General features: G+C 41.8%; 2 protein-coding genes across 2 annotated transcripts; both read left to right on the top strand.

Annotated features, from left to right (window-relative positions):
- Positions 1–1,357: 1,357 nt before the first annotated feature.
- On the top strand, positions 1,358–7,037 carry LOC117539177. Its single transcript, XM_034205217.1, has 3 exons — positions 1,358–1,688; positions 4,554–4,694; positions 6,225–7,037. The coding sequence occupies exons 1-3, from the start codon at positions 1,550–1,552 to the stop codon at positions 6,410–6,412; spliced, it is 468 nt and encodes a 155-aa protein (XP_034061108.1). The 5' UTR covers positions 1,358–1,549; the 3' UTR covers positions 6,413–7,037.
- Positions 7,038–7,897: 860 nt separating this feature from the next.
- Positions 7,898–23,496, top strand: rab14l (RAB14, member RAS oncogene family, like). The gene is made up of 8 exons (XM_034204822.1): positions 7,898–8,043; positions 13,225–13,283; positions 14,639–14,692; positions 15,425–15,602; positions 16,894–16,960; positions 20,453–20,540; positions 20,996–21,026; positions 21,122–23,496. The coding sequence occupies exons 2-8, from the start codon at positions 13,232–13,234 to the stop codon at positions 21,297–21,299; spliced, it is 648 nt and encodes a 215-aa protein (XP_034060713.1). The 5' UTR covers positions 7,898–8,043; positions 13,225–13,231; the 3' UTR covers positions 21,300–23,496.
- The last annotated feature ends 38 nt before the right edge of the window (positions 23,497–23,534 follow it).

Below are 23,534 nucleotides of genomic sequence, written 5' to 3' on the forward strand. Positions count from 1 at the left end.
GCTCTTTCATGCTTCACGCCACTCAGTTTGGCTGTGTTGATACAATAAGAACATTTCACATAATAGATTCATCACCCATGTCCATGGTGAATCTCTGGAGGTTGAATTGTGCGGCTGTGTGGGTGTGTATTTTTGTGAGTGTGTAAGAGATGTGTTCTTTTAGAGTTCATGATCAAGCAAAAGATTTGCATCTTGGGAAATATGATTATTTTTTACTTTCTGGCAGAGAGTGAGAAGAGAAGATAGATAGCATTGAGAGGGTATCAATGTCGTCGTTTTAAGAAAGTGAATACGTGTATTTTCCAAAATGTCAAACTATACACACACACACAAATATTGATTAGAGCAAAGCTTAAAACAGCATATTTCCCCCTTACTTCTTTATGCACACACACATACACACAGAACTGTCCACATGACCATTCTACCTACCATATGCTTCACACAGATAGCACCCACTGCTGACATTTCTCTTCTCTCGCCCTGTTCTTCTTTCACACACTCACACACAAACAGTGACTCATAAATAAAAGCACAGCAAGAAGAAGAGACAACTCACACACAGCTGCACACACTTACAAATACAAAGAAGCATGCTGAGATACAACGAAAAAATCTGCACTACGTCAATCTTTGTTTTGTAAAATGAGCTGTAATGAAAAAGCATGCATGTCTAGATTCCACTGTAATCAACATTTATATAGAACAAATCTGCACTCTCCATTCTAAATATGTCTTTATATGAATGACAGTGATCATTGGCAGCTATCTATCATCCAGGACCATATGTTGCTTTGGTTGGGGAGGGAAAGAGGGCTTAGCGCAAAGCCTGCCTTATCCTCTGGCATTACAGTCTCTAAGAAAGGATTTACTCTTTAATTCTTGATTAGATAGAATTTTCTCTCCAGTGTGCGAGCTCAGTGATACACAGAGCAGAGATAACCTGCCCTATTGGGGAAGTGTGTGTGTCATTTGGCAATGGTCCCTCTCTGAGAAACACACACATGCACACACTCATAAACAAACCTGGCCCCCTTGGTGTCCCAGCCCCTTTAGCGCCTAGGCTTTTAACACATTGTGATAGAGCTATTATTAGAAGCGATGAATTATCTATCGGGATTTAATCCTGATTAATGTATTTTCCCCTTTCTGGAAAAAGGACCACACTCACTTGTTTATTTTCATATCAGTGATGAGAGAAGGTGATGCTTTTTTTTAGATGAGATTTCCTTTTTGTAATCAAACCACAAGCTCCACCAGCTTCTCCTACTCAGGACGCGAGGAGCTCGTTAAGGAAGTCATTCATTTATTTTGTTCCTCCACTCATTTAGCTTCCTCCCCCTCGTCTCTTTGCCTGACTGGCTACTGAGCTGACTGACTGCCTGGATGGTTGGCTCCCCCTCTCACTGGACACTCACAGGCAGTTAACTCGCGCACTGCGTGAGCTCCGCTGAAGCTGGGCTGGAGGGAGACATTGGGCTGCTCAGGCTTTGGAAAGTGGGATATCTGCTAGGTTTCTCTCTATCTGTCTGGTTTGGTGGATTATTAGATGAGAGCAGAGGAAATCTATAACTCTCTCCCATCCAGCACTGACCACCAGCACCACTGTGCTGCATCCATGACTTTACATACCTGGCTGGTGTATGGGCTTGGATTTATCTTGGTTTGGGGTCTCTGCTTTAAACAGGGTAAGTAGGGGAGATTTCAGTATTGAAATGTATGTAGACATGTTTAGTGCATAGAAGTGTGTGTGTGTGTGTGTGTGTGTGTGTGTGTGTGTGTGTGCGTGTGCGTGTGCGTGCGTGTGCGTGCGTGTGCGTGTGCGTGTGTGTGTGTGTGTGTGTATAACAGCCTTTTACAGTCAGCCTAACGTCAAATCTGTAGAGGTTGGTATGAGGTAAACTAATTAAATGTAAGTATACTGAAAGTAGAATAAAAAATGTAGACGTGCAAACTTTTAAACAACGCAGCAGTATAACTAATGAAAATAGGCTAGTGAAAGTTCCAAACCTAAACCAAATTAAAGGATTGCATAAATATAATTGATGAAAGGGGATTAGAATAAGTATGCCTTTGTTCTGCATGACCTAGGGAGTTCAAATCTATGCGATATCCGTAGGTGGTCAAACTAAATTTCCCCATTGAGCAATAACCATTGACTTGTTTTGGCTTGGCTTCGACCTTTGTCACACTCGAGGCAAAGCAAAAAGAAAAAGGGGGATGTTGCGTGCTGAGATGTTGTTTTGCTTGATTCATATTGCTGTGTTTGGTCTGAGTCAGTTGACCTCTGGTCCCACCTCCAGACTAGAAGCAATCCGCTCAACAGACTAATGATCATCAATTGGGCAACTTTCATGAGGCAAACATAGCTAAGCATGGATATAAATGCATTAACTTAACATAAACAATATGATGTCAACAATGAAATGGAAAAAAGGTAATGTTAACACTATAACATTGTTTTAATTAACCTTAACCTTCAAATAAACATCACCAAAGCACTTCTAATTTATACCTAATAGCACACAGTTTAATATGTCAAATGTACCTATTGCTTGATTACAGTAATCACCTTGCTATCATAATTTGTCTCTAATATGTTAATGCTGCCCTAAAAATGCTGCCATTTTGAGCATGACCTAAGTTCTTATTCAAAAGCAAAACATAACAATTTAAAATGAAACACACAAGCGGTATAACCTCTCCTAAATTAAATCAAAATGTATTTATGATAATCCCTAAAATCCTTTTTGTTTGTCGCTTAGGCTGCTTACTTTTTCTCTCCAGCTGTCTTCTTCTTAAAATGTTTCTAATAAAACATGCATACTGCTTATAATAGTGTAATGGATGTAAGTTACTCAATGCTAAAATGCAGATGAGCTTTACTTGCAAATGCGCATGTTAAATTTGCTCAATACTAATAATTGATAGGATTTGATATGGTCACTATCGATTTTGATAAACACAGAGTTAATTAACATTTGCAATGCGTATACTGGGAGAGGATCTAATTATAAAAAATTGCCTTGTGCCAGGGAAGCTGAATGTCTTTCCAATACATGTCCTCATTACGTTGACAAATGTGTGTGCGGTGTGTAAGGACATCACAGTGAATTGATCATTCAGCTTGTTTGCCAGATGTAAATATACTGTCCCACTGCTTGGTATGATCACAACCATTACCCGGCTGTAATGACATACTCCAATATTTATAAGAGATGTTCATGGAGTATCATCAGCAGGAGAGTATGACACATCCCGTAAAGGCTGGCATGTGCCCTCTGTCCCTGTGAGGCTTTACATTGATTCCAGCAGATTTCTAAAGTGATTTTTGTAAGAGCATTTTCCCAGGATTAGTTTGCACCTGAAAGCTCCATCAGAGCTTTTGCTCAGCTATTTAACCGAGCAGAGTCGGCGGGAGGCTCCATTCGCTTTCTGCCCTGCAGAGTCCAGAGGGGTGCGCAGATAAAGAGGGAGGATTGGTTTCAGCCAAGCTGATCTTCCATCTTGTGAGCTGGATTTCGAAGTTCAGCAGGTGTGTCGGGGGGCTGAATTTGCAGACAATCCCTTTAAGCTCGGTTGGATTTGTTGAAGCTTAGCCTTACTTTCTTCAGAGAGTGGGACAGTGGCTTTGGAGAAGAGGGAACTAAAGATGAGAGACATTTTTTGTAAAAAAATGTATTTGCTTTAAATCCCCATTGTATGATGATCCACTATATGGGCCAGCTCCTCATTCAGCAGCAAATGGAGCAAATATATTTTTGGCAAATGGTTATGTTAATGTTTTAAGGCATCAGTTGAGAAGGAAAAAGTAAACAGCATAATCTGAGCCGCATGTTTATTTGGTCCCTCTCGAGTCCCTTCTGTGGTGTAGCTTCCACAACGCCACTTATCAGGTGGTGAGTGGTAGAGACAAGGCTTTCAGATCACAAACTGCTGGAGCTGGCAGACAAACAGCATGGGGATGGGGCTCACTAGGGTGAGTCACCGGAGAAGAGAGGAGAAGAAAAACAAAGAAAATAAAAGGAAATGAGAAGAGAAGAGAAGAAAAAAGAAAAGAAGAGAATGAGTTGATTTTGGCTTTGTTGTATAGTTGATTACCGTCAGGAGTTAGACCTAATATCCAACTTCAAATACATTTTGCGTTTTTTTTTTAACTGCAAAATGTTTAAAGGGAATCTTGATGCCTTTGAAATTATGCATGATACTGCTTTCAGGGGAACATACACATCTTTAAGATGCTGTTTTTAAAGTCCTCCATTTCCTTCAATTCATCAAGACTTTTCCACTTTTGAATGTTTCAATTATAGTGGAGGCTTTCAAGAGAAATCATGTTTTCGCTCAAGAATCTAAGGTAACAGAGGAACAGTATACACAAATGATAATATTGTTAATCATAACAGTGGTGTGAGGAGTTGCAGGGGCTAGTCCCTGTGTATGTTATTTCTTTCAAATGTTCCAGTGCTTATGAACCCCATTGACTTTGCATGAAAAAGGTAAATCATCATTTTACCGTAACAAGTAATCATTCGTGTTCTGTGTGTCCATTACAGTCCAGGGGCTGCAGTGCTATGGCTGCAACATCATCCAGGGCCAGAAGTATGTGGACGTGGGCTGCTCCAACCCAGAAGTCATCACCTGCACCCACTCACACAAAGGCTTCAAACACCGCTTCTGCATTAAGACAGAGAGCAGTGAGTACACCTCCATGACCAATCACACATGACTAATAAAATGAAATCATATTATCCTCTATTCACAGAGCTATTTGTTTGAAGAATATTCATGGTCGAGTGGAACATTATCAAACCATGATGAATGCACTCTGGCGTGCCACTGGATATTGGCATAATCATTTTTAATAATACTTTCTGTTCTTTGTCCGCTGATGTGAATATATTGCTCCCGGCACTGATGACAGTTACATAACCCTCCTTTGGTGTGCTATCATGAGTAAATTAAAAAGTCATTTCTTGTTTGATGTTAAGTCAAATGGAGGATGTGGACACCCGGGACAGGAGAGTGATGGTCTGAGTAGTTCTGCTGATATCCACAGAAGCGTGGACTATCCAGCTGTTACTGCTTGATGTCTAAAGGATCCACTCATGTTGAAAGGAGCTGATGAGGCACCTTTTTCCAGCCGCTCAGAGAAACAGCAAGCTCAGAAAACGACTGACAACAGCCCATCAGAAACGTATGACAAGCACTTGTCGATCAAAGTCTCAAAGCAGTGTCTTGTCACTTATCTGTGGCCCGTCAGCCCGGTAATCTTCATGTGACCCCACCAATCCAAAATCTAACAGATGCTGGCCAAATTCCATAAGAGTCTTAGAGTCTCTTTTGTTTTCAAATGCAGCACATCTGTACTTAATCCATAACGAGATCCTTCCTCTCCTGATGTCATCTCATTCCTCTGTTGCCTTTATTTGAATGAAGAAGCCAGGCTGTTATTTTTAGATTGGCTCTGCTGTTGTCTCCTAGTATACCTGATCACTCATCTGTATAGCGGATTACAAATGACAGAGGTGTTGTCAGGTGCTAATTGAGGGCAAGAAGGTGATCATTCAAATCTCATTATATAAACTATTTTATTTGAAACATAGGGTGGAGAAGCTGAATTATGGCTTCCAATTATTTAGAATGATCTCATGCCAAGTACTGCTTTAATATTCAAATTGTGCAGTGCGATTTAATTGGTTGTAAGCTTTTAGGATACAAGCTAGATGACAACCCAAAATGATTTCCAGCTATTACTTAAAGGTCCCATATTATACTATATTTGAACAATATATTATAGGGCCATATCTATACAAAACATGTCTCTGGAGTTTTTTGCTCAAAATACCAAACAGATCACCCATTGTAGCGTGCCTCATACCCCTCTATTTCAGCCCTGTTACAAAAGACCTTGTGTGGATTTAGGTTTATGTTTGAAATGCTATACTTGAATGCCAACATGTCCTTGTTTGTCGCTTTTCTTTTCTTTTTCTTTACAATGCATCTCCAAGCTACTGTAAGTACAACATGTACTATTTCTAAAATACTTTCCAGACTGCTCTGCCGTAAAGACCTATCCTGTGGAGTGTGCCCATAAGATCTTTAAATGCCTTCCTCATTACACACTTGCAGTATTTGGTGCTGACATGTGCTTTTTTTTCTTGCTGAGCCAAACACCAGCGTGTCACTCTTCTCTGACAGACTGTCTCTCCCCTTTTTCTCTCCAGCGGCCCTGGGTATCGTCCTGACCAGCGGTTGTGCCACATCCAGACATTGCCAGCAACATGAGCTTCCAGGGGTGCGCATCCACTGCTGTGACTCGGACCTATGTAACAGTGCCCCCTCCTGGTATCCAGGCACACTCCAGTACATCTGTGCACTGCTCAGCCTCTTGCTGCAGAGGATGTGGTTGTGATATGGAGTCAAACTGGAGAGGAGCATGCCCTCTGACAGCAGTGTGGACTATGAGACAAACAACAGCTTCCATCTTGACTCTTAGCTGCTCATGTAAAGGGATAAATTACAGTTTTTCTCAGTGTGGTGACGTGCACCTTGAAATTGTAGCTCTTGTCACATTGTTAGCTTGGACTTACAGTGTGAATATGTTTGATCAAAAATAATGGGAAAGCAGCATACAGTAATCCGTGAATTTATTGTGCACATCCACTCACTCACATGTAGATGAAGTACAAGGATATTGGACACGTGTTACCATGAAAGAAAAATATCTTTGTTAGTTTTCAGACATAAGATCAGCAAGATACTCACCAATGTTTTTACTAAAGGCTTTCATCCACCTGTACTCTAAGGCATACATCAATGTTCATCTTCTTTTTTCAAGATCAAATATTTATGTGCAGTAGATTCTTTTAAGTTTGCAAAAAATATTTTTTTAGTTCGCTGTCCAGTTCTCCAGGCTAAGCTTGGGAAAGCACACTGCATGTGGTTCTATGTAGAATTGTAAGAAATATTGTACAGTGAAAGCATGTCATGTTGTGAATTACTGTATTAAAATGTTTCATATATTTCAAAAGAAAAAATTCTATGAAGTTGAATTTGTTGTCAAGTGCTACACACAATTAGAGGCAATTCAAATATCTTCAATATAGGAATATAAATAAGATTCAAATGAATTCAAGAGAATTACCTAAACTGTGTTAAACAGTAAGCCAGCCGATTGGAAAGTGAATTTATATGCATATGAAAATTGATTGCTAAACAATAAGTAAATATCCATTATTGGCTTATATTATAATGTCATACATTTTAGAGGGTTTTTTTCAGTTGTGAAGTATAATGTTCTTAACATTATATTTTAGCTTTATATCATTTCGTCATTTTAGAGTTAGGCAGCACTGCTGGGGCAGAAACTCACTAACGAAAGGGCAATTTGGCTAGGAGGATGCTGTTAAGCTTCAAATGTTTGCTAAACAGCTCTTCTTTATTGAATTTAAATGACATTTGTGTCATTATCCTTGAAAGCTAAATGTTAAAACACAAAAGCTGGGTTTAAAACAGGCTTCAAATGCAATCAGTGTGAATGCACAAACTTGTGGGAAAGAAACCAAAATAAACCAATTTAATAATTTGGTAATAAACCAAATACCATTGTAAAAAACAGAAGAAGAAAAAACAGATATAGATGTAAACGATATAGAACCATTGCTCATTTGTACAATTTACTAAGCTTTGTTACACAAGACATAGTCTGGTCTGACCTAGGTTAATTGCATGGTTTAATCAAATGCATGTACTCAAGTATTACCTGATTTATAAGTGACGGTTACATAATCTGAAATGGCACTTTATACATAATAATTGGTATGCCAGTGGGCCTACGCAATGCAAGAATACACCTGTGCAGGCGAGGCTGCAGATCGCCGCATATGATGCTCTTTATCCCAGCAGCCCATTGTATACAGCGAAGGAAACCCTGTGCCGTGAGCAGCCATCTTGGATAGACAGATCATCATACTTGAGCCAGGATAACCTGCATTCCTCTTCTGAACAGCTCAAGAACACAACGCTCTAAAGACTTAATATCTGGTAAGGACAGAACATAGGAAATACTTTAACAGACAGATACACACACCGCCCGAGTAACGTTGAGATTCTGGTAATAAAATGATGGAACGATTTGGAGCTAGCCTGTGTTTTCCAGCTAACTGGCAAGCTAACGATGCGATCTATCAGCTAACAGATAGCTAATACTAGGCTGTTTTTTTATGTTAAGCTGCCAATAATTTGGATACATTACACATTCAACTGCGAAAGAACACTCATCTATGCAAAAACATTACGTGCTCATCAATTACTTAATATAGACTGACATGCTAACTAAGCAACGCATTTACCATAATCCAACACTCGCAGCTAGTTTACAGCTAACTGGCATGCTATAGCTAACGCTAGCTGTCGTTAGTTTGGTGTATGTTGACTTTTGTGAAATGATGCAGAAGCCAAGTTAATTCACTAACCTTATTATAACAAGTGGAATGCATTTTATCAATTCCCCTTGTGTAGATATACGCAACCGACTTACGTCTTGAAATATAATCGTATGTTATTTGTTGTCAAGATGTAGCAGGTACCAGCTAACGCAAACTTAACTCTCAAAACGGCTAATTTAGGGCCTAGATTGTTATTAGACGCGATCATGTACTGGTATTCTAACTTCTAACCAAGTGAATGTCCAGATGTTCCTGGACATTGATATTTCTAGCTTGTTGTTTGCTGAATAACACCAGAGATTTAACCAAACCGATGCTGTCACTTAGCCGGTTGTTGGGCTAACTAGCCACCGTCGTTGTGAGTTTGCATGACGTTACCGTTACAACGTTGAATACATGAGTTAACATCGGACACTTTAGTCGGGTTTGTTTGGATTTGTGAATGCAGACTGGTTCTGTTTATAAGTCATAGCGTGATCAATTGTTCTACAGCAATGGGAAAAGGGTCCGATCATTCCTTAGCCAATGTGTTAGCCTCCTTGTGCCTTTCCAAGCAGATGTTTACAATAAATACAAAACTGAAGTTGATCACAAGTACACCATTCATGTCTTAAAAGTCTTCACGGCTAAATCGGATGTTAGCTTTAATATATATTGCTGCACCATTTCTGTTTATTGTACTTGTGCAGTCTGTAAGCAGGCTTGATCTGAAACTTGAATAAGAACGTTGCCTGTTATTTTGTATTGATTTATTTGTATACAAGGTTTGTAAAACCTCATAAATTCGATTTGTATGCATTGTGAAAGTGTGCTTCGTCTAACCGGCAAATGGTAGTGATCTCATTTTGTTGTTTCACATAATTTAGTCACATGATTTGAAAAGTAGGCCTCAACAACAGGGAGGCACTGTGGCCATATGTGTGTCATGATTTCCTGATGGCCCAGATTTACGTCGTGCACCATTACTCTATGGGACATGGCTCTGAGAGGAGCAAAGGCAGGGAAAGATTCAGTGTGTTGGGGAGTGACAGAGAAGTGCTGACGCTGCAGTCTGATCACATGGTCTTGATTCGCCTTCTCCTTGATGGATACTGTTTGGTTTTGTTTCTATGTAATGAGCAAAAAAGCTGAAAGAATGGGTTGGGTATCATTCCTGAAAAACGTTTAGCTTTAACTGGTTTGAGGATACATTCTCTCAAGGTATACCTTCCAGAGCAGTGTAAACCATAACACTGACTGGGCATAGAGACGCCCCATGACGATCATGTGACTGGAAGCAGCCTGGTTGAAGGCCCTCAGATTTTGGATCTTTAAAGCATAGCAATTATGTCATTTCGTGATTTGTTAATGGCGTCTTTCTCATTTTGAAACCCACTCTTCATTCACTTATATTACTGTCATGTTGGTGTTTTTTTTAAGTGCTGAACTTGGACATGCATTTGTATTCAAAACATTAGTCATAGGGATAGATTCCCAGATAGTGTATACTGATCACAGAAGAAGTTCATAGTTATACATATTGCTTTTAGCTTAGGTTAGCTAGCTGGTGTTAAGCTCAGTGATGACCATATGTCAGGTTGCAGAGTTTCTGGGGACTGTGGGTGGGAGCCAAGTCTTGACTGGACACCATCAAAAACATCCCTCTAGTTGTTTACATCGTTTGTAAAAAGATGAAGGAACATGCTTTGAGTTATCTTAGTTATCAAATGATATGGTTTTCTATTCATATCAAATGTATCAGTCTGAACATACATTTTCTCTTCTATTGATATTTTCTTTTTTTGTGATTTCTTTTCTTTCTTAGGCATAAGATTGTCAGTGCTTTCCTCAACGCATGTTTGCTGGACTCGGTATGAGCCATTATGATAGTACCAACCTGAACTAAGATCAAGAAGCAGTTTCCCTCGACCTGAATTAACCTCGGTGAAGTTGCACTGCAGCTCCTCTTTATTTCCTGTCTCTGATCCTCTATATTCTCCCACTTACTCTATTTTCTAATGCTACTGAAAGTCCACACCATGTATCCCTCTCTTCTTTCATCCCTAGAAAGTCCTTTCCTTTTTACAGGCTTGCTCTATTTTCGTTGCGTCTCTGATTCTCACATCACCCAGCCACATTTTGTCTGGTTGTGTCAGCATGAATCCAGCCAGTAACACATAGTCACTGAACTGCATAAGACCAGCACCAGGCTCTGATGTGGCAGAGTGATTCCTGTTTCCAGGAACTGCTCTAGCCGCCGCACACTTTTCTCTGAGCTGTAGATCAGAGGCAAGCACTCGTTCAAGGCAGACCATCTTTGCCAGGGCCACGGAAACCATCAAGGCTGCTGAATGATTGACTTCTGTACAGCAGTTACACTGTATGGCAGTCTGCAGCACCTCGATACAGGATTATGAAGCGGCCTTTATTTAGGGAAACTACAACATGGGCTGGAGATGGAGTAAAGGGAAATTGCTCATGAGAGAAGCGACATGCTAAAACAGCTTCAGTGATGTCACACATGACCTGATCATTTCTATATGATCCAATCTGTGCATGTTTAAAGAAAGAGCATCTCCCATGGCTGTTCAGTGTACTTTGTGAAGGTTCTTTGTGGTGATATTATGTGGTAATTCTGAAGGCTTTTCCCTGCGTGCTGTGAATGGAGTGTGAACAATGAAGCATCACTGTGTATCAAATGGGTGTCAAGGCTATTTTTAGCCTAACTCTGACAATATGCTCCTGGAGGTGTTTTAATGTGCATGTAAAGAAGTGTGTGTGCAGTGCCATCAAAACTAGCAAGTCTCACTGTGTGGCTCTGTATTATGTGGAAGAGACAGAGGCGAGACAGTGGTCTTTGCATCCAAAAGTGTGTACTTAGTACTGAGGAGCCTTCTTCACCCCTTCGTGCTAAAAATGACCCATCCCCTCACTTTGTGTACATTACCTAGCCTAGGTAACTTATTAATACTGCTAATGGTTGTTTCTGAGCCTCTTAAGGAGGGAAAGAGCAGGCACATTCACAGCATACAGTACATTAAGGCTTAATAAATGCATGTCGCGATGTTACTGGACTGACTATAACTTATATTTTGTAGATTTAAAATGACAATGCATATAAGATGTAGTAAAATATACACAATGAGTATTATTACAATGATATTCCAAATGTTGCAGGGCGATACCAGTCATTCCCCAGAGTTGATGCATCCAGGAGCATTCAGCAGTTTGTCATTGGTCATGATATTGTTTAAAGTACAAGGTGTTTTTTTCTGCATTTGTTTATGTAACAAGAAATATGAAGTGTGTGGGAAGTAGGGATGGGTATCGTTTGAAATGTATCGATTCTGGTTCTGCTTATCGGTTCCGTTCTTATCGATTCCCCGTTTTGATTCCAAAATTGTAAAAGAAAGAGGTCAAACGTTTAGATAGTAAAAATATCTTTATTCTTTTAAGCTTTAACTGACATTTTTACAAATAAAAAAATATACATGCAATACAAATGTATTGCACAATAGCTGTGCTTTATTTTAACTGAGCTGCCTGTGGCAAGCTATTAACAGGCGTTACACTGTGCCTTGTCTTTTTCTTTTTTAGTGTAGTGGAGCCTCACTTTAGAGCGTTTACCACGATCCATCTTCGGTGTTATGAAGTGACTGAGCTCGTGAAGTGACTGAGCTCGTGAACTGTCTATGGGAGGGCGGGGGAGCCTCGCTGTCAGCGCAACTTACATGATGCCGGTAAAAAAATTAATAAGGGCGTGCCGGCCGTCAGCGTACCGAGCCGGCCGTCAACGGCCCGCTGACGACCGGCCGTTCTGTGATTCTCCAGAACACACAGATGGCCAGTCCGCCCTTACCCTGTATTCCGCCGCGGCGCAGACGGACCCGGTGGAATACAGGGTCTACCGTGTTTAGGAACCGTTAAGCAGAACCGAAATTGTGTATTTTGTATGGGTACCCGGCATTTTCTTATCGGTTCTCATCTGGAACCGAGTTTCGGTTCCCAACCCTAGTGGGAAGTGCATTGAGCACCGGCTAGGTAATAGTGTTTTGATCACAACAGTATCAATTGTTGCTTCTGAGAAATGATCAGATATGTAATTGATGGCAGCAATTAAGTTAATGATTGCTGATATAATTAATCACTTTATTATTATCAGTGGGTAAGACAAAATTGTGCAAGATAATAAGGTCATTACTCAATCAGTGCAACAAACTATTTAGTTATGTTGTGATAATTCACATCCGTACAGAGGTTTTGTGTTTTTATTTCTGTACTTTAGTGTGCATTGATGAAGCATCTGGCCTGGGCTCACATTGTAACAGTCCTCTGCTCCGATAGGATTAAGGTTGTTGAATAACACCGGCCCTTACATGACCAATTTAAATAGACGTCAACAAGTCTGCTATTTCATTTGCACTCGGAGATGCTCAAATTAGATTTTTTTAAGGTTGTATTTTTGTTGATAATATATTTGTGACTAATCTCTGTGTAGCGTAAATGTCTATGTTTTTGTTATTCATAACATATGTTGTATTATTTATTACTGTGGCAAGTTAACCTTAATTAAACAAATGAACATTCCTGAACCAGCATGCAGAATAAATGTTCAGTGGATATGGTTTGTAAGATATAAGAATACATTTGTACTTTTATATACAAAATAACACCTCACAAATGACATTGAATTATTGCCCTTGTCTGAATATCTAGAAAATATCTAAGAAGTAAAACTGCATATTGCCTTTCCTCACAGTTTACGTGCCTAAACTTCCCCTTCTCTTCTCTCTTTCAGAGCCACAATGGCCACCGCACCGTACAACTACTCCTACATTTTCAAATACATCATTATCGGTAAGTGAACGATGCTCTTCATCGATGCCATGTTAAACAGCTTTTGGTTGCAGTGCATTGATTTGTCGTACTTTCTCAAGAAGCTCCAATAAACCACGATCTATCTTTACTGTATGTTACCCTTTACCAGTGGCGGCGCTAGGGGGTGGCTACTTGGGCTCAAGCCCCGGATGTTTTCTCAAAAGCCCAAAATGTTTCACTTAAAGCAAGTTTTTTTTAAATGTTCTTATTATATATATATATATATATATATATATAAACGTCTCGTGAGTAATGTGCAGTACCGGAGTCCAACAGAGAGGCAGCAGCTGCGGGACAGTAGCCTGCATACTGCGTAGCCTTCCCTGCCCTGAAGAAGAAGTAGTGATCCTTAGATAGCGTGAAGAGTCTGCTTTATGCGCTCCGCAGTAGCCCCGCTGCGAGGCTCCGGCTAGTTCACAGTTCATGAGCGCCCCCCCCCCGCTCTAAGCCCCGGATCTCCTACAGTCCTAAATCCGCCACTGCCCTTTACACTGAGTGGATCCAATATGTAATGCTATATGTAAATGAACTACTCTGTGCTGCTTATTAATCACCCGTTTAGAATGCACTGCAAATGAACGATGAAATGCCTTTCCCCTTTAAGACTTATGGTCCACTTTTAATAACTCGAGCGCTTTTAGTGAACATACTGCTGCTTTTACCTGTACGTACATTCACAGACAGTATGCATAAACAAACACCCACAGCTCTGGGCTACCCTCCTCTTCTGTGGAACTTAAAACACCCTGACTCAAAGCTAACAGTCAGCTTGGATCTTAAAGGGAAGTGTTTACGAGTCTAAAAGAGTAGCCTGTGAATTTCTAGAAAAGTGAAGCTAACTCACAGCTTGGTTGTAAAAGGGAAGCTTTTAAGGTCTTGTGATCCTGCTTGTTGCAGTTGCACACACTTGTATAAGCTTCCTTTGATTGTTCTAGCTTAGTAAGATGAACAGCCGTTGGTGCAGCCTGGAGTTTCTATCCAAATGACTGACATCACAGGCATCAATATTGACACACTTTGAAGATGAACGTGTTTAGTCAAAATACTGTATTGCTTGCGGCGTTGTTTTTCTGCTCTGCTGCGGGTGAAGGACTCATGACTCACTGATGGTTACACAAACAGGATCAATGCATCAAATACCTTAACATGCATCGTCAACATTTCAACAGTACACATTATACTCCAGTCTGTCTTTTCACTCCACATGAAATGTTAAGTATTGCCGCTGACTGTGTGGCTGATACAACATGTATGGGGGCGACGCTGCAGGCTTGGATAAAGAAATGCTGTTATTTCCTCGGCTGACCTGAGTGTTTCTCTCTCTCTCTCCACAGGGGACATGGGGGTAGGGAAGTCATGTTTGCTTCACCAGTTCACAGAAAAGAAATGTAAGTGCTGCCCTGATTTTGACTCCCTTTTCGCGTGAGCTTGTGAGTGTGTAAGGTTGCCAGGGTTAACTGGAGTGCCTAAATCGCTAAAGCTTTCTTTATACGCCAGCGGAAGTGAGAGGCGCATAGAAGTGGAGTGTGAGCTCAACAGTAGGAGACTCTTCTTCTGCGTGTGACTCAGCTGCAGCCTCCCATCACCATTCAGCTCCGCTTTGTTAGAGCTACTATTGACGAGCCAGATGCTGTGTTCCTCATTCACTTGCCACCATCACTTCCTGCACACACACACACACACACACACACACATATTGGTGGGGTTTAGAAAAGGTTCTCAGTGTCAGTTTAAAATAAATGTACTGCTTTCTGGGGGTTGATACTTTGAATTTATAAGTGAGTATGATTACTCTAAAGACTTTGATTATGATTGATGCACCTGCATGGCTGACAATGGAGGTGTGTGTGTGTGTGTGTGTGTGTGTGTAAGAGAACTTGAACACACTTCCCTTCACACTTACTATACATGTTCTCCCTTTTTATTTTATTTATAAAAGATGAATTATTGGTAATAAAATGAAAAAAATTCAATTGAAATTCAACTATAATAAATGCTGATACAGAAATGAATAAAGTTAAATAATGTAATCAAAATTGAGTGTATAAAATGGCATTAGTCAAACTAAATGACCCCAAGAGTCGTCTTGAATTCATACTAACCTCACTTCCTCTCCCCAGTCATGGCAGATTGCCCCCATACGATCGGCGTGGAGTTCGGCACGAGGATAATCGAGGTGAGCGGGCAGAAGATCAAGCTGCAGATCTGGGACACGGCGGGGCAGGAACGCTTCAGGGCGGTCACACGCTCCTACTACCGCGGGGCCGCAGGGGCGCTCATGGTCTACGACATCACCAGGTACAGGCCATGGTTCATTGTTAAGGTCTGTGAGAGATTACTACACGGCATCGAGTTTACACTAAAGCTCAAGAGGAAGGTTAATGGATGCAAAACAATCTGATAAGCACACAGCCCTCCACTATAGACTCCCTCCTGAACAAAAGATAAGTTAGATGGCATCAGGGGTGTGCCAAATAAACACAGCTCAACATGTGGAATGTCCCCGCACACCCACTGCAGCAGAGCCTAGGAACAGCACTTAACTGGGAGAGCTAATATTATTGTTTACATGCCTGTTCATTTGGCCACTCGCGGCTCCTGCTCGGCTAATTGGAGACAAATATTTGTTGTGTCAATCTTTAAAACACACAGCTGACCTTTATCCATATCCTGTTATTAAAGGGTGTGGCTTTTAAAACCAGTTTATTTGTCTATTATTGGCTGTAGTTCAAGTTGTCACGATCTGTCTGTGTTGTGTTTTGTCTTGTCTTTTTCTGTCTTTGGTTTCATGTTTTATTTTGAAAAGTCTTCACCTCCTGTCTTGCCTGTTGCTGTCTGTCTGGTTTCCCTCCTACCTAATTACCCGATTGTGTTCACCTGGTGCCTCTGTGTTTTCTCCTCCCTCCTCACCTGTGTCTTGTTTGTGTGATTAGTCTTGTGTGTATTTAAGTTCTGTTTTTTCTGTCTGTCATTGTTGGTTCATTGTTTGTCTTTGACTGTGTTCACGAGGTGGTGTTCTGTTTGTTCCTTAAACCTTGAAATGAAGGTGTTTGTTTCTGTTTATTCTGCATTTGGGTCCTGCCTGCTTCACTCCCCCTAACAAGTTTGGTCACATGGTATATGCTACAAGCTTGTTTAAAGGGTACAGTGTGTCAGTCAGTGCAGTTAACTTCAGATATGGGAATGCACTGATTCATTGGCAATCGGACAACATTTTAATCCTAAAAATCTGTATTGTTGTCGGGCCAGAATTTCACAATCAATGCTACCCTCCTTTTAGAGCTACCACGTCTTGTTGAAAAACACCTGACTCATCTGTGCTTTGGAACCAGATCCCCTGCATGATTATTGTCACTACGATCAAACTGTATGAGGAAATGGTCCGTTTAAAGAAAACAGGAAATGTTAGATTAGGCTGAAACCAGTGACAGGAATTGTCCATCTGAAATGAGGTTGTGTCACTGTTGCTCTATCCTCATCCTGATTGTGTAGCAGCTGCTGATCCTGATCCCTCCTCAGGCGTGGCATCGTTAAGTCTTCTTTGCCTGTTGTCATAGTAACCCCTGTCCCCTTTGTTGATGTCATGCAGGAGAAGCACGTACAACCACCTCAGCAGCTGGCTGACTGACGCCAGAAATCTCACCAACCCTAATACTGTGAGTACAAAGATACAGTAACCTCTCTTCATTCTGTGTCATTCTGGAATGACTATCTTTTGCATCACTCTAACTCAATGCCCCAGCATCCTCTGCTCTCTGTCTTTTCTTTTACTGTGTTGTTTTCTGTCCTCCTGTGACCTTTAAGTATCCCCCTGTTGTCACTTCCTCCCAACCCCCCCGAGCCTGTTCAAAGCCACAGAGCCCTGTCCATTTCTTAAATTGAATTATTTGGTGAATATGATTAGCTCTAAAACACACTTCTCTAATTTACTGAACTGTGTCGCTTCAGGGAACTGTATTTCTGAAATATGCCACACCAGGTTTTGAACATCAAGTAAAAAATGTTTCCTGGTATCTAAACAACAGAGGTTTATTTATGTCCAGCTGTTCTTGCACATCATGTAATGGTTTCTTGTTTCCCTCTCATCTTTATGGGTAAATATGCCCACAAGCTTATTAATTATGAATGTTATTTGAGACATGGGTTTTTGTGGTGTCCTTCCTGTCATCTCTTACAATAACAAAGTAGTAGAAGCAATCTGCAGAAGCATCTTAGTCTCGTTTTGTTTTCAGAGTTTCCTTGAATCAGCCGTGTGATGGCAGCAGTGCTGTGCTAGTTACTGAAAACCAGTAACTAGTTACCATTACTAGTTACTTCATTTCAAAAGTAACTCAGTTACTTTACTGATTACTTACACCAAAAAGTAATGCGTTACCGTAACGTTTTAGTTACTTAACAAAAGGGCTCCCATTAATGCCCTTATAGCCAGGGCTGCACATAACTGGTGCGCAGGTGCGCATGCGCACCTCTGCCAAAAAAAGAGCAACGGGTCATTTGAAAAAAGGCGCATTTGCGTACCAACATTGAGAGGGAGAGAGAGAGAAAGATATTTGCGAGTTGCATATGAACTCAGGGCCGGCCTGTCGCACTGGCGTTGATTTTCGCCCAGGGCGCCAGATCTGTGGAGGCGCTGCGCTGGCAGTTCTGGGAGGGAAAAAAACATTTTTGACCGTTGGCGCTCATCCTAATTTTCGGCCTTGATGTAACGATATTCATAATTAAGTAAATGTAACACACTTTTCACCCCGGTTCCACCTTTCATTTGCCCTGTACGATGGGTGCTGAAAGTGATGAAAATGGGGGATGTTGGCTTATCTGGCGCCCGCAGCTCACAGCCAAAATGTGAGGGAGAGAGCACCGGTACCGGCGCTGTTGTTATTAGAATCTGGTGCTAGCTGCTCTAACGGATGTAAGAAGAAGATGTTTCTACAATGATGTGGAGGGAGAGTCCTCTCCAGTCAGACTGAGGCTGATAACTACAGCTCAGTGAGGTAAAGGACTCTGAGTGTTTAGATAGTTCACTTTAGTCTAAGTTCAAACGGTTTGGTCACAATTTATGTAAACACATATTTTCAAGGCACTCCTTTATAATTATTGGGATAAACAGGTTTGAAATCATTCCAATGTATACTATAGGTTAGTAACCACAAATATCCTTTAAAACTGGACTTTCAACCCAAACCCAGCTGTTGACTTGTGGATGCAAGCAGCTAATCGCAGACTCAACCAGAGAGAAAGTAGTAGGCCTACATCATCAGCTACCATGTCTGACAGAGAGGAAGACAGTGAGGAGAACAGTCAGGAGGGTAGTGATGACAGCTTGTAGGATTACTGGTCGTGCTAATGTTGTCTTGTGTTCGCCTCTGCATGTGTGTTCTGTGTTCACCTCTGTGTGTGTGTTCAGTGTTCACCTCTGCATGTGTGTTCTGTGTTCACCTCTGTGTGTGTGTGTGTTCAGTGTTCACCTCTGCATGTGTGTTCTGTGTTCACCTCTGTGTGTGTGATCAGTGTTCACCTCTGCATGTGTGTTCTGTGCCGTGTGTCTGACAAATAAAGACCGGTTTATTTATTTCATTTTAAGGATGAGCACCAAGCAACATCTCCAGGTGCTCCTTTGAGAACCAGGGCAAAAAAGTTATGTGCACCCCTGATTATAGCCTTCATTTCAGTACTGTTATTGCATTGGAGAATAATACAATCTGTTGATCAACTTGACATGCATTATATGCAATCTGGATTGCATCGATATTAGCTGGCTTTCCATTTTGTATATTCTTTCTCCAGGTAGTTGGAACAAGTTTTCCGTCCCATATGCCGTGTGCCGCCCGGACATGCTATCATGCTAACTAGCTCGCTGAAAGCGGGTGACTCCACTGTAGCAATAGCCTGCATGTGTTCTACAACATACCGTGCAATGGCTTTATCGACTTTTCCCTGGCTAGCAGTCCCTTGGTTAAAATCCAGCCGCTGTTGCTTAGGTGGAGGTGGAGTGGCGTCGGCTGAGTCTCTGTGGTCTTAGCTACTAGCTTCGTCCCAGCATGTTGTTTTTGCAGATGTTTTAAGAGATTTGAATTACTGGTTTGGGCAGTAGATAAGATCTTTGACCCGCCAAGACACAACTTACATTTAACAGAAACTTTCTTTTCTTTGTGCTCGACAAAAGTGAAATAGTGAGAATATCTCCAGGTGGAGAAACTAGACTTGAGCTCCGCCGCCGCCATGATAGTCTTGTTAGTAAACAACACAAACACGCCCACAGCGCGTCTCCGCATGTGACACAGGAAGTATCTAAGTACATTTACTCAAGTACTTAAGTACAGTTCTCATCTCTGTTCGCCTGGCTGTTGACTATATAAAAAAACTAACGCAGTAACGCACCATGTAGTAACGGTAACTGAGTTACTGAATTTAAAAAGTAATGCGTTAGAGTACTAGTCACTGCCAGAAATAACGGCGTTACAGTAACGCGTTAGTCCCAACACTGGATGGCAGTGTTGGAGTCATTACCACTGTATATCATTACAGTGCTGCAAGTGTCAACATGTGTTCCTGCTTCACAGAGATCGTGTGACTGCTGTTGTTTGAGATGGGAAACAGAATGAAAACATTATCTGATCATTTGACTATCACTCGAGTCTGAATGAAAGCAATAGGTTGTGTAAGACTTCTTGGAATTAAGAAAGAACTTCTAAATATCTTGGCTCACTTTCCCAACAACAGCCAGTCATTCAAAAAGTAAGATTTCATTTGACTTACAGAAGTATTTGTGTAGATTTGTGCCTATTACTTGTCATTGGATAGAGCACGTTCTCCCCAAATAAGTTTAAAACTCACCACAACAGCACAGTGAGGATCATTGTGAGAAGTAAAACACAAGTTGTTTATTCTCAACGTGCTGCAGTAGGAGTCTATGGAGTCTGCCACTGCTACAACAAGGAGGCTTATTACATTACATGAGTTCATTACAGGTCTAATTGCATCAGTTGCTAGGGGCGCAGTCTAGTGTGTTTGTTTGTTGTGTGTCCTGCTCCTCCTCTATCCATCTCTTAACAGACAACAACTGCTCTAGGAACAGTGTTCTAATACTGCCTTCTAAGCTCTTGGAAAACACATTTCTCACCCGCCACGTTCATGTCTCTGTTCCTCAGGTGATCATTCTCATAGGAAACAAAGCGGACCTGGAGGCCCAGCGGGACGTCACGTACGAGGAGGCCAAGCAGTTCGCCGAGGAGAACGGTGAGACAAACGGAACATCAGGAAGAAAGGAACGAGGAATATAGGCGGAGGAAATATTTTGCTTTAGGGATTTCAACATTGGACTTAACCAATCGGTAAATCCGTCATTCTGCAAAGACCTCTTTCAAAGCTGGGACTAATCAATCCTCAATTTCAACACTATAATCACATTTCCAACAAAATGTCCAAATAGTTAGAAATAAAATACAGCAATAAAATGAGATCCAGCCTCTCCAGATTGTTTATAACTGGAGCCCCTATGGCTGATTTCAAGAGACAGACGTGAAGATTAATACCCCTAATGTCCTTTTCTATTTATATGGCTGGGACAGAAACTAGGAGAAGCGGGGATATTAATCAAACGAGCGGGCGATTGAGAACTTGGCACTTGAGCACTGTGAGCTTTTAACAATGTTTTACTGAATGTGTCATTGTGTCTGCTTTATGTCCCCCAGGTCTGTTGTTTCTGGAAGCCAGTGCAAAAACGTAAGTCTGCTCAGCCTCAGCGACTCTCTGCTTACATTCTCTAACTCCCAGTTGCCTCCTTTCTCACATTTGTGTGTTTTCGCTCCGTGTTTCAGAGGTGAAAACGTTGAGGACGCCTTCCTGGAAGCCGCCAAGAAGATCTACCAGAACATCCAAGATGGCAGCCTGGACCTGAACGCCGCCGAGTCGGGGGTCCAGCACAAGCCGTCGGCTCCCCAGGGCGGCCGGCTAACCAGCGAACCACAGCCCCAGAGGGAAGGGTGCGGGTGCTAATGACCAAGCAAACCCTCGTCATCCTCCCTTGCTCCCTCCTTCTCTCTCAGTCTGTCCCTCAACCACCCCCTCTCCATCCATTCCTTCACCTCCGTACGTCCATCCCCCCTCCTCCCTCACTGCACCAGGAGCATGAGAGCAGGGCGAAGGACCCGAGGGATAGATATCAACTAGGGCCAGACTGAGCTGGCCTGGGCGGACTACATCTCTCCCCCCCCTCTCTTCCTTCTCTCTCCCCCCTCTCTTCCTTTCTCTCTCCCCCCTCATCCTTTCTCCCTCCCCTCATCCTTTCTTCCTCCCCTCATCCTTTCTCCCTCCCCTCCTCTCTCTAAAATATGTCTGTGTTGTCGTCCCATAACTCCTCTTTTACTCCCCTCCGCTCCTCTCGCACCATTCAGTGTAGTCCCCCCCCCCCCCCCCCCCCCCCCCAGGTCACAGTATGGTAGACGCCACCACACGGGTTACCGACACTTTAGATAGACGTAACGTTCACACGATAAACCGAGACTGTTTTTTACGTTTGGTTTTATAGCTGTATATGACATGTAAACACTGCATTAAGTTTCATCCACCGCGAATCAGTTCTGAATGAATCGGATCTTACATGTAGTCTCCTAACATCCTGCATGGTTTACCACTCGAGCATTTGACAGAGACATGCGGGCGCGATATCTCACTCCCTCACGTTTGTGGGATCAGACAGGGAAGGAGATGCAGTCACACAGGCAGAGGGTCTCGAGTGTGTTTCAAAGCCGAGAGCGTTTTCAGAAGGATTAAAACCGGCTTGTGGTTTTTAATTCTGTTTCTGCTGCTCGGCACCAAGAGCGTTCCTTCGCCAGATGTGGCCACACTGATGTTCTCTGGAGAGAGAGAGAGAGGAGGAATACTTTACAAAACCAGGAATTGCCCACAAATTCCTTTGGAAGTTATTCCTCAGTCTCTCCTCTGAGAAATCACAGGGAGAAATATTTTCTCGTCTGTTTAGTGAGTCTGTTGAGAAGTTGGGTGGGGGACTATAAAAAAAAAAAAACATGGCTTTTCTGTTTGATAGATTCACTCACATCGGTTTCTCTAAACCAGCTCTCCTCGCCCGTCCGACCCCCCCGACCCCCAAAAGCTCTCCCCAACAGATTCTGTCTTTACCAGCATTTTCTTTGTCATTGTTTGTTGCCTTACTATATAATTAATGTTACTACTCTTTCTTCTTTATCATTGTATCGCTGCACTTGCTCTTCACACTGCTGTTGGACTCACCCAGAGTCAATGAAATCAACTCTTTTTAGACAAAGCATTTTACCGGAGAATAAAAATGCAAAGTGTTGGTTCACATTGTATAAAAAAATATCAGCAGCATGGTCAGAAAGTGTCAACACTCCTTTGTCTCTGGCGCTGCACTGAAGAGCTGATCTGTTCCTCTGCCTTGTATAGTACGACACCGAGCGGCATGCACCCCCCAAACACCCTGAAATGATCACAAATCCAATTGTTTATTTTTCAAGTAAAAAAAAAAAACGTTCTGTACCATAGTGATCCCCGATTGGACAGCTGTATATATCGCTTCTTAATTATCGGTGATGACCTCGCTACTTGGAAATTTAGACATTTTATTTGCTGGCGCTGCCAAGATCTGTACAGTTGATGTGCTTAGTGGGTTGCCTGTAAGTCATGCTTGGGAAATTCTGTAACATAGTTTCTATTAATAAATGTACGTAAAGGACAGACACCTAAACACCCCGTCCCGTCAGCACACTACTGAACCTGTCGATTGGTTGAGGGGAGAGGATTGATATGTGAAAACTAGTTTTTATGTCTGCAAACTCTAATTCCCTCATTTCTTTATGGAGTGGAGAATGGGGCACTTTAATGTTTATATTCTCTTTTCCACCCCCATCATCCCTCCTCCACATGGGAGGGGCCTGCATTGCTGTCTTAACTTTTGGGGAGTGGGGATTGGTTTGTTATTGTGGGAAGTTGGTGGGCTGGGTCTTCCTTTTTCCTGTGTCCACCTCTTTGCAGTCCGAGTGACCACTTCCTGCTTTGTCTGTCCACAAGTACAAAAAAAGTACATATGTATAAATTTGTAACGAGCTGTGCTAACATTTAAATGTGTTGAGTGTATATGATTTTAAAATGTTGACATTTTGATTTTAATGACAAAATACTCTAGACAGAAAAAATAAATTATACATAACCTGTTGCTTTGTCTCTGTCACAGATTTGTTGTTGCTTTGAAAA

Source organism: Gymnodraco acuticeps, unplaced genomic scaffold (assembly GCF_902827175.1).
Source record: "Gymnodraco acuticeps unplaced genomic scaffold, fGymAcu1.1, whole genome shotgun sequence".
NCBI classification, from domain to species: Eukaryota; Metazoa; Chordata; class Actinopteri; order Perciformes; family Bathydraconidae; genus Gymnodraco; species Gymnodraco acuticeps.

Coding starts and splice junctions, on each gene's coding strand:
- LOC117539177 (XM_034205217.1), top strand. CDS start 1,550: ATGAGAGCAGAGGAAATCTATAACTCTCTCCCATCCAGCACTGACCAC. Junction 1,689..4,553: donor GGGTCTCTGCTTTAAACAGG/GTAAGTAGGGGA, acceptor TGTCCATTACAG/TCCAGGGGCTGCAGTGCTAT. Junction 4,695..6,224: donor CTGCATTAAGACAGAGAGCA/GTGAGTACACCT, acceptor TTTTCTCTCCAG/CGGCCCTGGGTATCGTCCTG.
- rab14l (XM_034204822.1), top strand. CDS start 13,232: ATGGCCACCGCACCGTACAACTACTCCTACATTTTCAAATACATCATT. Junction 13,284..14,638: donor TTTCAAATACATCATTATCG/GTAAGTGAACGA, acceptor CTCTCTCCACAG/GGGACATGGGGGTAGGGAAG. Junction 21,027..21,121: donor CTGGAAGCCAGTGCAAAAAC/GTAAGTCTGCTC, acceptor TCCGTGTTTCAG/AGGTGAAAACGTTGAGGACG.